The sequence below is a fragment of the Musca domestica genome, unplaced genomic scaffold (assembly GCF_030504385.1).
Source record: "Musca domestica strain aabys unplaced genomic scaffold, Musca_domestica.polishedcontigs.V.1.1 121, whole genome shotgun sequence".
Lineage (NCBI taxonomy): Eukaryota > Metazoa > Arthropoda > Insecta > Diptera > Muscidae > Musca > Musca domestica.
The window spans coordinates 1,896,627-1,910,938 of record NW_026712156.1 but is presented as its reverse complement, the minus strand read 5'-3'; the positions used below and the strand labels follow the sequence as shown (position 1 = coordinate 1,910,938).

At 30.3% G+C, this 14,312-nt stretch overlaps 1 protein-coding gene across 1 annotated transcript in view; it reads right to left on the bottom strand.

The window, feature by feature from the left end:
* Nucleotides 1–58: 58 nt before the first annotated feature.
* Nucleotides 59–14,312, bottom strand: part of LOC101899657 (glutamate receptor ionotropic, kainate 2) — a gene marked incomplete at its 3' end in the record, with an annotated part of 15,092 nt that continues 838 nt past the window's right edge. Inside the window, 7 exon segments of the mRNA XM_059118351.1 lie at nt 59–282; nt 351–824; nt 885–1,202; nt 1,365–1,465; nt 1,468–1,575; nt 1,665–1,874; nt 11,018–11,080. Coding sequence (XP_058974334.1) covers nt 59–282; nt 351–824; nt 885–1,202; nt 1,365–1,465; nt 1,468–1,575; nt 1,665–1,874; nt 11,018–11,080 — 1,498 coding nt within the window.

Here is a 14,312-nt window from a genome sequence, read left to right as displayed (position 1 = left end):
AAATCTGAAAAATATATAGAAAATAAATCTTTCTAATAAGCCATTTCATCATACCCACCTCGCCAGGAGGACATAAATTAGCGACATAATCAGCAAGGCTATCAGTAGACATAGCCATACCTCCACTGAAAATGGCTCAAGGAACTGGAATAACTCCTTTTTGGGCGGAGGCGGTTTGGAGTATAAAATTTGTACTCCCAGCTGCATGAATGGCACTGTGAAATCTACCACAGTTCTGCGCTCCTGGGTTATGGTCAAATCACAGATGCCCATCTGGGCTTGCTGGGCAAAAGAGGAAGGGATTTTTTAAATTATTTTTCCAGATTTTTATTTTCTTGATAAGGCCTTACATTATCCATTAGCTGTCGGACAATGCCATCCCACTCATTGGTCACCGGATCCAGGGAACCATATTTATTATCCGGCACCGGTTCGAAGACAAAATCAAAATGTAAATCCTTGGCCAATTCGAAAATTAGATCCACCACATAACCCTTAAAGCGGTCATTGCCCTCAAAGTGCACCCCCTCCGGTTCTTCACGTATCATAAAATAGGGTTCTCCAATCCTCGTGGCCACCGTGTATTTGACCTTTTTCTTTTGTTTCTCGGCCTCCTCGCCCTTCTTGCGGGGCTTGACAAGTTTTCGGGTGAAATTGGCCATTAGGACTTCATAGGCCACCAGACCATGTTGTTTATTCCACACACTTAGGGTCTCATCGATCATGGCATCATAGATATCCAAATTGAAGTCATCGCGAATGCCATGGAAATTCAGCAGCATCTTTTGGGTTTTGTAATGGGGTTCTATGTGTTTCGGGTTGAGCTGGAAAAATTCGAAAAACAATTATTTAAAAATTCAAATTTTCTTTTTTTTCCTTCAAACCTTCTTCATCCTATCAATTAAATCATTTCCAGGCTCCCAAAAGCCTCCCAAGCATGAAACTTGTGGTGGCGGTATTGGATCCGGCTGAAACGTCTGTTGCACAGCATTGTAGAAGAGCACAAGCGCATCGTAAATATTCTGCTGGCGGATACTTCGTATCGTCTCCTTTTCTCCCGGATCAAAGACATCTGTCTCACTGTGCTGGGGCGGCGGTATATAGCCTCGCAATCGCACACTGGTAACATTCGATAAAAACTGTTCCGATATCAGGGTCTGTAAACCGCTTGTGTGGGTATCCAAATCGGTGAAGAAGAAACTCTGGAAAATAAATATTTTTTTGGACACAAAATATAAATTTTTGGGAATGAAAAAATTCGGAATTTTTTTAAAAAATCCGATTTTTTTAACTTTAAAAAAATTTAAAATTTTTTAATTTTTTTTTTTTTTTTTTTTTTTTTTTTTTTTTTTTGATGAACTCACATTAAACGATGTCGTCATATTAAAATTCATGGCTTCCTGCATCACCCTCTTGGCTATGTCGGCAGGGCAATCGATCAAAACATTTCTCTCACGAGAATTTTTATAAGTTTCCAAAGGACACGGAAATCATCGTTACGATCAAAGGGTATTAATTTAATGCCGGTCTTGTGAAATTGTTTCCAGGCCAAGAGGTGCTGCATGCGGGACAGATCTGAAAAAATGCGCCAAAAATCAAAGAAAATTAAGTATTTTTGCCAGCTCTCTCTTCCTCTCCCTCTCACTCTCCACACAACTACTCACCCGATGACGTTTCATAGGCAATCGTAAATGATTTCCAATTCAATGGATTATTTTTCACAATGTCCAAGTAGGCCTGTGACAGAACGTGGACCGATGGCGCCACATTAATCGTGTAGAAATATTTGCTCAGTACCATGTCCGTCTCCTCGCCATGCCAGTCAAACTGGAGATGGGGTATCCCCGTTATGTTGCACAGCACATTGACAATGTCTGAAAAGCAGAGAGAGAGAGAGAGAAAGAGAATTTGGATTATTAAGTGAGAGAGAGAAATTCCTTTATGTGAAGAGAGATCTGTTCATTCATGTTTTCAGTTCTCACAAAATTGAAAAGAGAATTTTAATGATGCTCTCAATTTTTGTTTATTTTTATTTCGCCAGAGATTTTCCCCAACCTCATTGCCTTTGATGTTTCCGAATTTGGGTCAAATAGTATTGCTTGTCTGTCGTCAAATATTTGGGATCATTGTACGAAAAGGAAATGAAAAAAAAAAGAAAACGACAACAACAACAGTGACAATATTTGTTTGTGTTTAGAAAAGTGGACACAAAGTGGATGGGGAAATAAATAAATAAATGAAATTTTGTTGATGTTTTTATTTTGTTCCCGCCCACACACATACAAATATACATTTGTCCGAGAGATCATCTGTTGACATTTATCATTTCTTTCTCTTCTCAGTCGGGTGGCCATATATGAGGGGGTGATTTTCATATTTTGAGCATTTTAAAATATTGAGAGATTAAAGAGATTCAATTATCCAAAAATGACAATTGACCTGGAATTTTAAGGACCCCAAAAAGACAATTGACGTGGATTTTTTTAAGGATATTTTCGATAACTCAAAAAGGACAAATGACGTGGTTTTTTTATGGACATTTTCTAAAACCCAAAAAGGACAATTGACATGGATTTCTTTAAGAAAATTTGGAGAAACCAGAAAAGAAAGTTAATGTGGATTAAAAAAAAATATTGGACTCCAAAAGGACAATTGACGTGGATTTTTTAAAAAAAAATTTCTAAGACCCCAAAATTGACGTGGATTTTTTAAAAAAAAAAAATTTTCTAAGACCCAAAAATTGACGTGGATTTTTTTAAAAAAAAATTTCTAGGACCCCAAAATTGACGTGGATTTAAAAAAAAAAATCTTGGACCCCAAAATTAACGTGGATTTTTTAAATAATTTTCTAGGACCCCAAAATTGACGTGGATTTTTTTAAAAAAATTTCTAGGACCCCAAAATTGACGTGGACTTTTTAAAAAAAAATTCTAGGACCCCAAAATTGACGTGGTTTTTTAAAAAAAAAAATTCTAAAACCCCACGGGCTTTTTAAAAAAATTTTCGAGAACTCCAAAATTGACGTGAGTTTTTTAAAAAAAATTCTTGGACCCAAAAAGCATGTATTTGTGTATTTGGGAAGGCGGCAAAAAATTATTTTAAAATCCACACCTGAAGGCATTTGGGAAGATCTGTAAGTCTTCTATGGCTCATATGAGGCCTAAAGGTCTTCTATGGCTCATAGAAGGCCTAAGTTATTCCATGGCTCATATGAGGCCAGAAGGTCTTCTATGGCCAGTAGGTCTTTTTTGGCTCATAGAAGGCCAGTGGGTCTTCTATGCCTCATAGACGCCCAGTAGGTCTTCTTTGGCTCATAGCAGCCCAGTAGGTCTTCTATGGCTCATAGAAGACCAGTAGGTCTTCCATGGATCATAGAAGGACAGTAGGCCACTATGGCTCATAGAAGGCCAGTAGGTCCTCTACGGCTCCTAGAAGGCATAAAGGTCTTCTATGGCTCATAAAAGGCCAGTAGGTCTTCTATGTCTCATGGAAGGCCAGTAGGTCTTCTATGGCTCATAATAGCCTAAAGGTCTTCTATGGTTACTAGAAGGCCAGTGGGTCTTCTATAGCTCATAGAAGGCCAGTGAGTCTTCTATAGCTCATAGAAGACCAGTAGGACTTATATGCCTCATAGAAGGCCAGTGGGTCCTCTATGGCTCATAGAAGGCCAGTGGGCCTTATATGGCTCATAGAAGGCCATGGGTCTTATATGGCTCACAGAAGGCCTAAAGGTCTTCTATGGCTCATAGATGGCCAGTAGGTCTACTCTGGCTCATAGAAGGCCAGTAGGTCTCCTATGGCGCATATAAGGCCAGTATTTCTACTATGGTTTATATAAATTTTCGACGACCCAAAGAGAACGTTGACGTTCGAGGACCCAAAAGGATAATATACGTGGATTTTTTAAAGAAATTTTCGAGGGCTTAAAAAGGATAATTGATATGGATTTTTTAAAGAAATTTTCGAGGACTTAAAAAGGATAATTGACGTGGATTTTTTAAAGAAATTTTCGAGGACTTAAAAAGGATAATTGACGTGGATTTTTTAAAGAAATTTTCGAGGGCTTAAAAGAAAAATTGACGTAGATTTTTTAAAGAAATTTTCGAGGACTTAAAAAGGATAATTGACGTGGATTTTTTAAAGAAATTTTCGAGGGCTTAAAAGGATAATTGATATGGATTTTTTAAAGAAATTTTCGAGGACTTAAAAAGAAAAATTGACGTGGATTTTTTAAAGAAATTTTCGAGGACTTAAAAAGGATAATTGACGTGGATTTTTTAAAGAAATTTTCGAGGACTTAAAAAGAAAAATTGACGTGGATTTTTTAAAGAAATTTTCGAGGACTTAAAAGAAAAATTGACGTGGATTTTTTAAAGAAATTTTCGAGGACTTAAAAAGGATAATTGATGTGGATTTTTTTTAAAGAAATTTTCGAGGACTTAAAAAGGATAATTGACGTGATTTTTTAAAGAAATTTTCGAGGACTTAAAAAGGATAATTGACGTGGATTTTTTAAAGAAATTTTCGAGGACTTAAAAAGGATAATTGACGTGGATTTTTTAAAGAAATTTTCGAGGACTTAAAAAGGATAATTGATGTGGATTTTTTAAAGAAATTTTCGAGGACTTAAAAAGTATAATTGACGTGGATTTTTTAAAGAAATTTTCGAGGACTTAAAAAGGATAATTGACGTGGATTTTTTAAAGAAAATTTCGAGGACTTAAAAAGGATAATTGACGTGGATTTTTTAAAGAAATTTTCGAGGACTTAAAAAGGATAATTGACGTGGATTTTTTAAAGAAATTTTCGAGGACTTAAAAAGGATAATTGATGTGGATTTTTTAAAGAAATTTTCGAGGACTTAAAAAGGATAATTGATGTGGATTTTTTAAAGAAATTTTCGAGGACTTAAAAAGGATAATTGACGTGGATTTTTAAAAGAAATTTTCGAGGACTTAAAAAGGATAATTGACGTGGATTTTTTAAAGAAATTTTCGAGGACTTAAAAAGGATAATTGACGTGGATTTTTAAAAGAAATTTTCGAGGACTTAAAAAGGATAATTGACGTGGATTTTTTAAAGAAATTTTCGAGGACTTAAAAAGGATAATTGACGTGGATTTTTTAAAGAAATTTTCGAGGACTTAAAAAGGATAATTGACGTGGATTTTTTAAAGAATTTTCGAGGACTTAAAAAGGATAATTGACGTGGATTTTTTAAAGAAATTTTCGAGGACTTAAAAAGGATAATTGACGTGAATTTTTTAAAGAAATTTTCGAGGACTTAAAAAGGATAATTGACGTGGATTTTTTAAAGAAATTTTCGAGGACTTAACAAGAAAAATTGACGTGGATTTTTTAAAGAAATTTTCGAGGATTTAACAAGAAAATTGACGTGGATTTTTTAAAGAAATTTTCGAGGACTTAAAAAGGATAATTGACGTGGATTTTTTAAAGAAATTTTCGAGGACTTAAAAAGGATAATTGACGTGGATTTTTTAAAGAAATTTTCGAGGGCTTAAAAAGAAAAATTGACGTAGATTTTTTAAAGAAATTTTCGAGGACTTAAAAAGGATAATTGACGTGGATTTTTTAAAGAAATTTTCGAGGGCTTAAAAAGAAAAATTGACGTAGATTTTTTAAAGAAATTTTCGAGGACTTAAAAAGGATAATTGACGTGGATTTTTTAAAGAAATTTTCGAGGGCTTAAAAAGGATAATTGATATGGATTTTTTAAAGAAATTTTCGAGGACTTAAAAAGAAAAATTGACGTGGATTTTTTAAAGAAATTTTCGAGGACTTAAAAAGGATAATTGACGTGGATTTTTTAAAGAAATTTTGGAGGACTTAAAAAGGATAATTGACGTGGATTTTTTAAAGAAATTTTCGAGGACTTAAAAAGAAAAATTGACGTGGATTTTTTAAAGAAATTTTCGAGGACTTAAAAAGGATAATTGACGTGGATTTTTTAAAGAAATTTTCGAGGACTTAACAAGAAAAATTGACGTGGATTTTTTAAAGAAATTTTCGAGGATTTAACAAGAAAAATTGACGTGGATTTTTTAAAGAAATTTTCGAGGACTTAAAAAGGATAATTGACGTGGATTTTTTAAAGAAATTTTCGAGGACTTAAAAGGATAATTGACGTGGATTTTTTAAAGAAATTTTCGAGGGCTTAAAAAGAAAAATTGACGTAGATTTTTTAAAGAAATTTTCGAGGACTTAAAAAGGATAATTGACGTGGATTTTTTAAAGAAATTTTCGAGGGCTTAAAAAGAAAAATTGACGTAGATTTTTTAAAGAAATTTTCGAGGACTTAAAAAGGATAATTGACGTGGATTTTTTTAAAGAAATTTTCGAGGACTTAAAAAGGATAATTGACGTGGATTTTTTAAAGAAATTTTCGAGGACTTAAAAAGGATAATTGACGTGGATTTTTTAAAGAAATTTTCGAGGACTTAAAAAGGATAATTGACGTGGATTTTTTAAAGAAATTTTCGAGGACTTAAAAAGGATAATTGACGTGGATTTTTTAAAGAAATTTTCGAGGACTTAAAAAGAAAAATTGACGTGGATTTTTTAAAGAAATTTTCGAGGACTTAAAAAGAAAAATTGACGTGGATTTTTTAAAGAAATTTTCGAGGACTTAAAAGGATAATTGATGTGGATTTTTTTAAAGAAATTTCGAGGACTTAAAAAGGATAATTGACGTGGATTTTTTAAAGAAATTTTCGAGGACTTAAAAAGGATAATTGACGTGGATTTTTAAAGAAATTTTCGAGGACTTAAAAAGGATAATTGACGTGGATTTTTTAAAGAAATTTTCGAGGACTTAAAAGGATAATTGATGTGGATTTTTTAAAGAAATTTTCGAGGACTTAAAAAGGATAATTGACGTGGATTTTTTAAAGAAATTTTCGAGGACTTAAAAGGATAATTGACGTGGATTTTTTAAAGAAAATTTTCGAGGACTTAAAAAGGATAATTGACGTGGATTTTTTAAAGAAATTTTCGAGGACTTAAAAAGGATAATTGACGTGGATTTTTTAAAGAAATTTTCGAGGACTTAAAAAGGATAATTGATGTGGATTTTTTAAAGAAATTTTCGAGGACTTAAAAAGGATAATTGATGTGGATTTTTTAAAGAAATTTTCGAGGACTTAAAAAGGATAATTGACGTGGATTTTTAAAAGAAATTTTCGAGGACTTAAAAAGGATAATTGACGTGGATTTTTTAAAGAAATTTTCGAGGACTTAAAAAGGATAATTGACGTGGATTTTTAAAAGAAATTTTCGAGGACTTAAAAAGGATAATTGACGTGGATTTTTTAAAGAAATTTTCGAGGACTTAAAAAGGATAATTGACGTGGATTTTTTAAAGAAATTTTCGAGGACTTAAAAAGGATAATTGACGTGGATTTTTTAAAGAAATTTTCGAGGACTTAAAAAGGATAATTGACGTGGATTTTTTAAAGAAATTTTCGAGGACTTAAAAAGGATAATTGACGTGGATTTTTTAAAGAAATTTTCGAGGACTTAAAAAGGATAATTGACGTGGATTTTTTAAAGAAATTTTCGAGGACTTAACAAGAAAAATTGACGTGGATTTTTTAAAGAAATTTTCGAGGATTTAACAAGAAAAATTGACGTGGATTTTTTAAAGAAATTTTCGAGGACTTAAAAAGGATAATTGACGTGGATTTTTTAAAGAAATTTTCGAGGACTTAAAAGGATAATTGACGTGGATTTTTTAAAGAAATTTTCGAGGGCTTAAAAAGAAAAATTGACGTAGATTTTTTAAAGAAATTTTCGAGGACTTAAAAAGGATAATTGACGTGGATTTTTTAAAGAAATTTTCGAGGGCTTAAAAAGAAAAATTGACGTAGATTTTTTAAAGAAATTTTCGAGGACTTAAAAGGATAATTGACGTGGATTTTTTAAAGAAATTTTCGAGGGCTTAAAAAGGATAATTGATATGGATTTTTTAAAGAAATTTCGAGGACTTAAAAAGAAAAATTGACGTGGATTTTTTAAAGAAATTTTCGAGGACTTAAAAGGATAATTGACGTGGATTTTTTAAAGAAATTTTGGAGGACTTAAAAAGGATAATTGACGTGGATTTTTTAAAGAAATTTTCGAGGACTTAAAAAGAAAAATTGACGTGGATTTTTTAAAGAAATTTTCGAGGACTTAAAAAGGATAATTGACGTGGATTTTTTAAAGAAATTTTCGAGGACTTAACAAGAAAAATTGACGTGGGTTTTTTAAAGAAATTTTCGAGGATTTAACAAGAAAAATTGACGTGGATTTTTTAAAGAAATTTTCGAGGACTTAAAAAGGATAATTGACGTGGATTTTTTAAAGAAATTTTCGAGGACTTAAAAAGGATAATTGACGTGGATTTTTAAAGAAATTTTCGAGGGCTTAAAAAGAAAAATTGACGTAGATTTTTTAAAGAAATTTTCGAGGACTTAAAAAGGATAATTGACGTGGATTTTTTAAAGAAATTTTCGAGGGCTTAAAAAGAAAAATTGACGTAGATTTTTTAAAGAAATTTTCGAGGACTTAAAAAGGATAATTGACGTGGATTTTTTAAAGAAATTTTCGAGGGCTTAAAAAGGATAATTGATATGGATTTTTTAAAGAAATTTTCGAGGACTTAAAAAGAAAAATTGACGTGGATTTTTTAAAGAAATTTTCGAGGACTTAAAAAGGATAATTGACGTGGATTTTTTAAAGAAATTTTGGAGGACTTAAAAAGGATAATTGACGTGGATTTTTTAAAGAAATTTTCGAGGACTTAAAAAGAAAAATTGACGTGGATTTTTTAAAGAAATTTTCGAGGACTTAAAAGGATAATTGACGTGGATTTTTTAAAGAAATTTTCGAGGACTTAAAAGGATAATTGACGTGGATTTTTTAAAGAAATTTTCGAGGACTTAAAAAGGATAATTGACGTGGATTTTTTAAAGAAATTTTCGAGGACTTAAAAAGGATAATTGACTGGATTTTTTAAAGAAATTTTGGAGGACTTAAAAAGGATAATTGACGTGGATTTTTTAAAGAAATTTTCGAGGACTTAAAAAGAAAAATTGACGTGGATTTTTTAAAGAAATTTTCGAGGACTTAAAAAGGATAATTGACGTGGATTTTTTAAAGAAATTTTCGAGGACTTAAAAAGAAAAATTGACGTGGATTTTTTAAAGAAATTTTCGAGGACTTAAAAAGGATAATTGACTGGATTTTTTAAAGAAATTTTCGAGGACTTAAAAAGGATAATTGATGTGGATTTTTTAAAGAAATTTTCGAGGACTTAAAAGGATAATTGACGTGGATTTTTTAAAGAAATTTTCGAGGACTTAAAAGGATAATTGACGTGGATTTTTTAAAGAAATTTTCGAGGACTTAAAAAGGATAATTGACGTGGATTTTTAAAAGAAATTTTCGAGGACTTAAAAAGGATAATTGACGTGGATTTTTTAAAGAAATTTTCGAGGACTTAAAAAGGATAATTGACGTGGATTTTTTAAAGAAATTTTCGAGGACTTAAAAAGGATAATTGACGTGGATTTTTAAAAGAAATTTTCGAGGACTTAAAAAGGATAATTGACGTGGATTTTTTAAAGAAATTTTCGAGGACTTAAAAAGGATAATTGACGTGGATTTTTTAAAGAAATTTTCGAGGACTTAAAAAGGATAATTGACGTGGATTTTTTAAAGAAAATTTCGAGGACTTAAAAAGGATAATTGATGTGGATTTTTTAAAGAAATTTTCGAGGACTTAAAAAGGATAATTGACGTGGATTTTTTAAAGAAATTTTCGAGGACTTAAAAAGGATAATTGACGTGAATTTTTTAAAGAAATTTTCGAGGACTTAAAAAGGATAATTGACGTAGATTTTTTAAAGAAATTTTCGAGGACTTAAAAAGGATAATTGACGTGGATTTTTTAAAGAAATTTTCGAGGGCTTAAAAAGGATAATTGATATGGATTTTTTAAAGAAATTTTCGAGGACTTAAAAAGAAAAATTGACGTGGATTTTTTAAAGAAATTTTCGAGGACTTAAAAGGATAATTGACGTGGATTTTTTAAAGAAATTTTCGAGGACTTAAAAGGATAATTGACGTGGATTTTTTAAAGAAATTTTCGAGGACTTAAAAAGAAAAATTGACGTGGATTTTTTAAAGAAATTTTCGAGGACTTAAAAAGGATAATTGACGTGGATTTTTTAAAGAAATTTTCGAGGACTTAAAAAGGATAATTGACGTGGATTTTTTAAAGAAATTTTCGAGGACTTAAAAAGGATAATTGACGTGGATTTTTTAAAGAAATTTTCGAGGACTTAAAAAGGATAATTGACGTGGATTTTTTAAAGAAATTTTCGAGGACTTAAAAAGGATAATTGACGTGGATTTTTTAAAGAAATTTTCGAGGACTTAAAAAGGATAATTGACGTGGATTTTTTAAAGAAATTTTCGAGGACTTAAAAAGGATAATTGACGTGGATTTTTTAAAGAAATTTTTAAAGGAATTTTCGAGAAAACAAAATGGACCCCTGAAGACCTTTCGGAAGGTAAAAATTTGTTTTAAAATCCATTCTAGAAAGCCTTTGGGAAGGATGTAAACTTTGAACTGGTACACAATGTATTAATGTAAAGCTAGATTTCTAAAGATAATCTAGGGGATCAGAATTCAATATTTTGAATTAATTTTGAGATTCCCCATTTTCCCTACCTCCCCCAAAAACCGATTATACCTACCAAAAGTAACTCAAAAGTATCTTAACTGATTCGTGTTTCTCGAACACTTCCGTAATACCTGTGGTCGTCTTTTTTTATTACCCCCACAAAATATTCAAAGTCATTCCCGGCAACAGACTGATACCAGACGAAATTACGACCGGCATAAATTCCGTGTGACGACAGAAGGCAACATAAAATAAGTTTCGCTTGTTTATTTTACTCTTCTGCTCCCCGCCGCCCACCATTTTTTTGGGGGGCTAAAAATAAACACTTACCGCTTTTAGTCGCCGAACTTGGCCCAATAATGGCGGCCACACCATTGTTTAGAAGATCACAGGCTAAAAAGAAAAAAAAATGGAATATTAAAATTTTTGTAAAAAAAATATGTTTTGAAAAAAAAAATTATTGTAATAGGGTGAACCGAAAAGTTGACATTTTATAAATTAAATAAAAATTCTAAAATTACAGAAAAATTGTTTAAAAAGTCTTCAATTCAATTTCAAAATAAATTCAAAAAAATTTATGTAATGAATTAAGTTTAAATATTTTTATTAAGTATTTAATATTCCCATTATTTTTTCTTTAATAATTTTTAATAAATTATTAATATATGCATTAAATATTCTTGTTTAATTTTAAATTTATTTTATTTTATTTCAAATATTTATTATTGTTGCTAGATTTTCTGAATTAAATTTAAATATTTAATCTTGTTTAATTTTTATTTTTTAATTAATTAATAATAATTAACTAATTATTTTTTTAATTAATTTTTATAATTGTATAATTTTTATAATTGTAATATTTAATTTAATTAATTTTAATTATTTGTTGTTTTTCTAGATTTTCAAAATTGAATTTAAATTTTCTGCTTTAATTTTTATCAGATTTATTAAACTATTTAGTTTTTAATATTTTAAATTTTTTTCTTTCTTTAAATATTCTTGTTTAATTATAAATTAGTTTTATTATTGTGTTTTTTTTTCAAATTTTATTATTGTTGCTCGTTTTGCAGAATTAAATTTAAATATTTAAATGATCTTGTTTAATTATTATTTTTTTAATTAATTAATAATAATAATTAATTAAATTAATTTTTAGAATTACTGAGAATTATCTATTTTTTCACTATTTGTTGTTTTGCTAGATTTTCACAATTGAATTTAAATATCCTGCTTTAATTTTTAATAGATTTTTTTTTTTTAACTATTAATTATTTTTGCTTGATTGTCAGAATTTCCATTTACCATTTCGAAATGATTTTTTTACATCCTCCACCGTAGTATGAAGGGTATATTAAGTTTGTCATTCCGCTTGTAACACCTCGAAATATACAATTTGGACACCACAAAGTGTATTTATTCTTGATCAGCATAAAATTCTATGTCGATTTAGCGATGTCCGTCAGTCTGTCCGTCTGTGGAAATCACTCTAGCTTTCGAACGAAAAGAGGTAGATTGATAAAATCTAACTCAAATGTATATTATGTCTGCAGGACTTTTGGTATTGAAAATGGGTGATGTCGGTCCACGTTTTGGTATAGCCCCCATATAACGGTACCTCCCGATATTTGGTATTTTGATGATTTTAGCGACATTATTTACCGGAATTGTTTCAAATTTGGTATTTGAGGTTCGTAACGGATGCTACAGCCTATGACAGAAAATTGTCTGTGAAAGTCCAGGTCTTCATATAGCCCTCAATAACGGTACCTCCCTTTATCGTTATTTTAATGATTTTAGCGACAATATTAATTAGAAATTTGACAAAAAATGTTAGAAATTTGAAAATTAAATTTGGTATTTGATGTTCGTAACGGGTACTACAGCCTATGACAGAAAATTGTCTGTGCAGGTCCAAGTCTTCGTATATCTCCAATATAAAGGTAGCTCCCGATATTCAGTATTTGGATGATTTTAGCGACATTATTCACCGGAATTGTTTCAAATTTGGTATTTGAAGTTCGTTATGGGTACTACAGCCTATGACAGACAATTGTCTCTGCAGGTCTAAGTCTTCATATAGCCCACATATAACGGTACCTCCCTTTTTTTTGTATTTTGTTGATTTTAGCGACAATATTCATCGCAATTCTTTCAAATTTGGTAGTTGAAGCTCGTAATGGATACTACAGCCTATGATTGAAAATTGTCTGTGCAGGTCCACGTCTTCGTATATCCCCCATATAACGGTACCTCCCAATATTCGGTATTTTGATGATTTTAGCGACATTATGGACCGGAATTGTTTCAAATTTAGTAGTTGAAGTTCGTGACAGATGCTGCAGCCTATGACAGAAAATTGCCTATGCAGGTCCACGTCTTCGTATAGCCCCAATATAACGGTATCTCTCTATATTCGGTATTTTGATGATTTTAGTGATATTATTAACCTGAATTGTTTCAAATTAGGTATTTGAAGTTCGTTATGGGTACTACAGTCTATGACAGAAAATTTTCTGTGCTGGTCCAAGTCTTCGTATAGCCCCCATATAACGGTACCTCCCGATATTCGGTATTTTGATGATTTTAGCGACATTATTCACCGGAATTGTTTCAAATTTGGTATTTGAAGTTCGTAAGGGGCACTACAGCCTGTGACAGAAAATAGTCTGTGAATATCCCCGTCTTCGTATAGCCCTCATATAACGGTACCTACCAATATTCGGTACTTTTAATGCTTTCAGCAACATTATTCACCGATTTTTTCGCATTTGAATATTGTAATGGCTTATGACAACAATTACCTATGCAGGTCCATGTCGTCGTATAGACCCCAATATAATGGCTACATTCGGTATTTTTTTTATATTTTAACAGAATTTTTAACGGATTTTTTTTTTAAATTCCCGAATTCGTTCCATATGGTGGAGGGTATTCAAAGATCGGCCGAACTTACAGCTTTTTTTACTTGTTTAATTTTTATATTTTTTTATTATTAAATAATTTATCTTAATTTAATTTAAAAAATATGTTTATTTTATAAAAAATGGTTTAATACATTTGTTAAAACTTTTTATTTATTTATTTAAAAATAAAATAATAATTATTATAATATAATAAAAATAATCTATAATCGTCTTTTTAATATTTTTTTCGGCACAACCCAATATATAACATTTTTTTTTTTTTTTTTTGTAAATAAAAATGCTTATTTATATGTTTGCCAACATTTTTATTGATTTTATTTTCAATTAATTTTTGGCATTTCAACCTAATACACAATAATTTTCTATAATAATTTTATTAAAACTACCCTTTTCGGTACGAAATGTTCTTTTGTTTCAAAAGTTTCCATTGACTAACACTTTTATTATTATTATTTTTTTTTCAGAAAAACCCTATACATGGAACGAAACTTTCTACAATTTTGTTTTATTTGAAATATTTTTTTTCGGCACAACCCAATATAAAAAATATTTTTTTATTAAATATACTTTAAGATGTGTTTTTTTATGTGAAAATGTTTACTCCTTTCTCCAAAATTTTTCTGTCTTAAATATTTTCAATTATACAAAAATATTTTATTAAAATTAATAACATTTTCCTAATTGATATTTTTTTATTATTT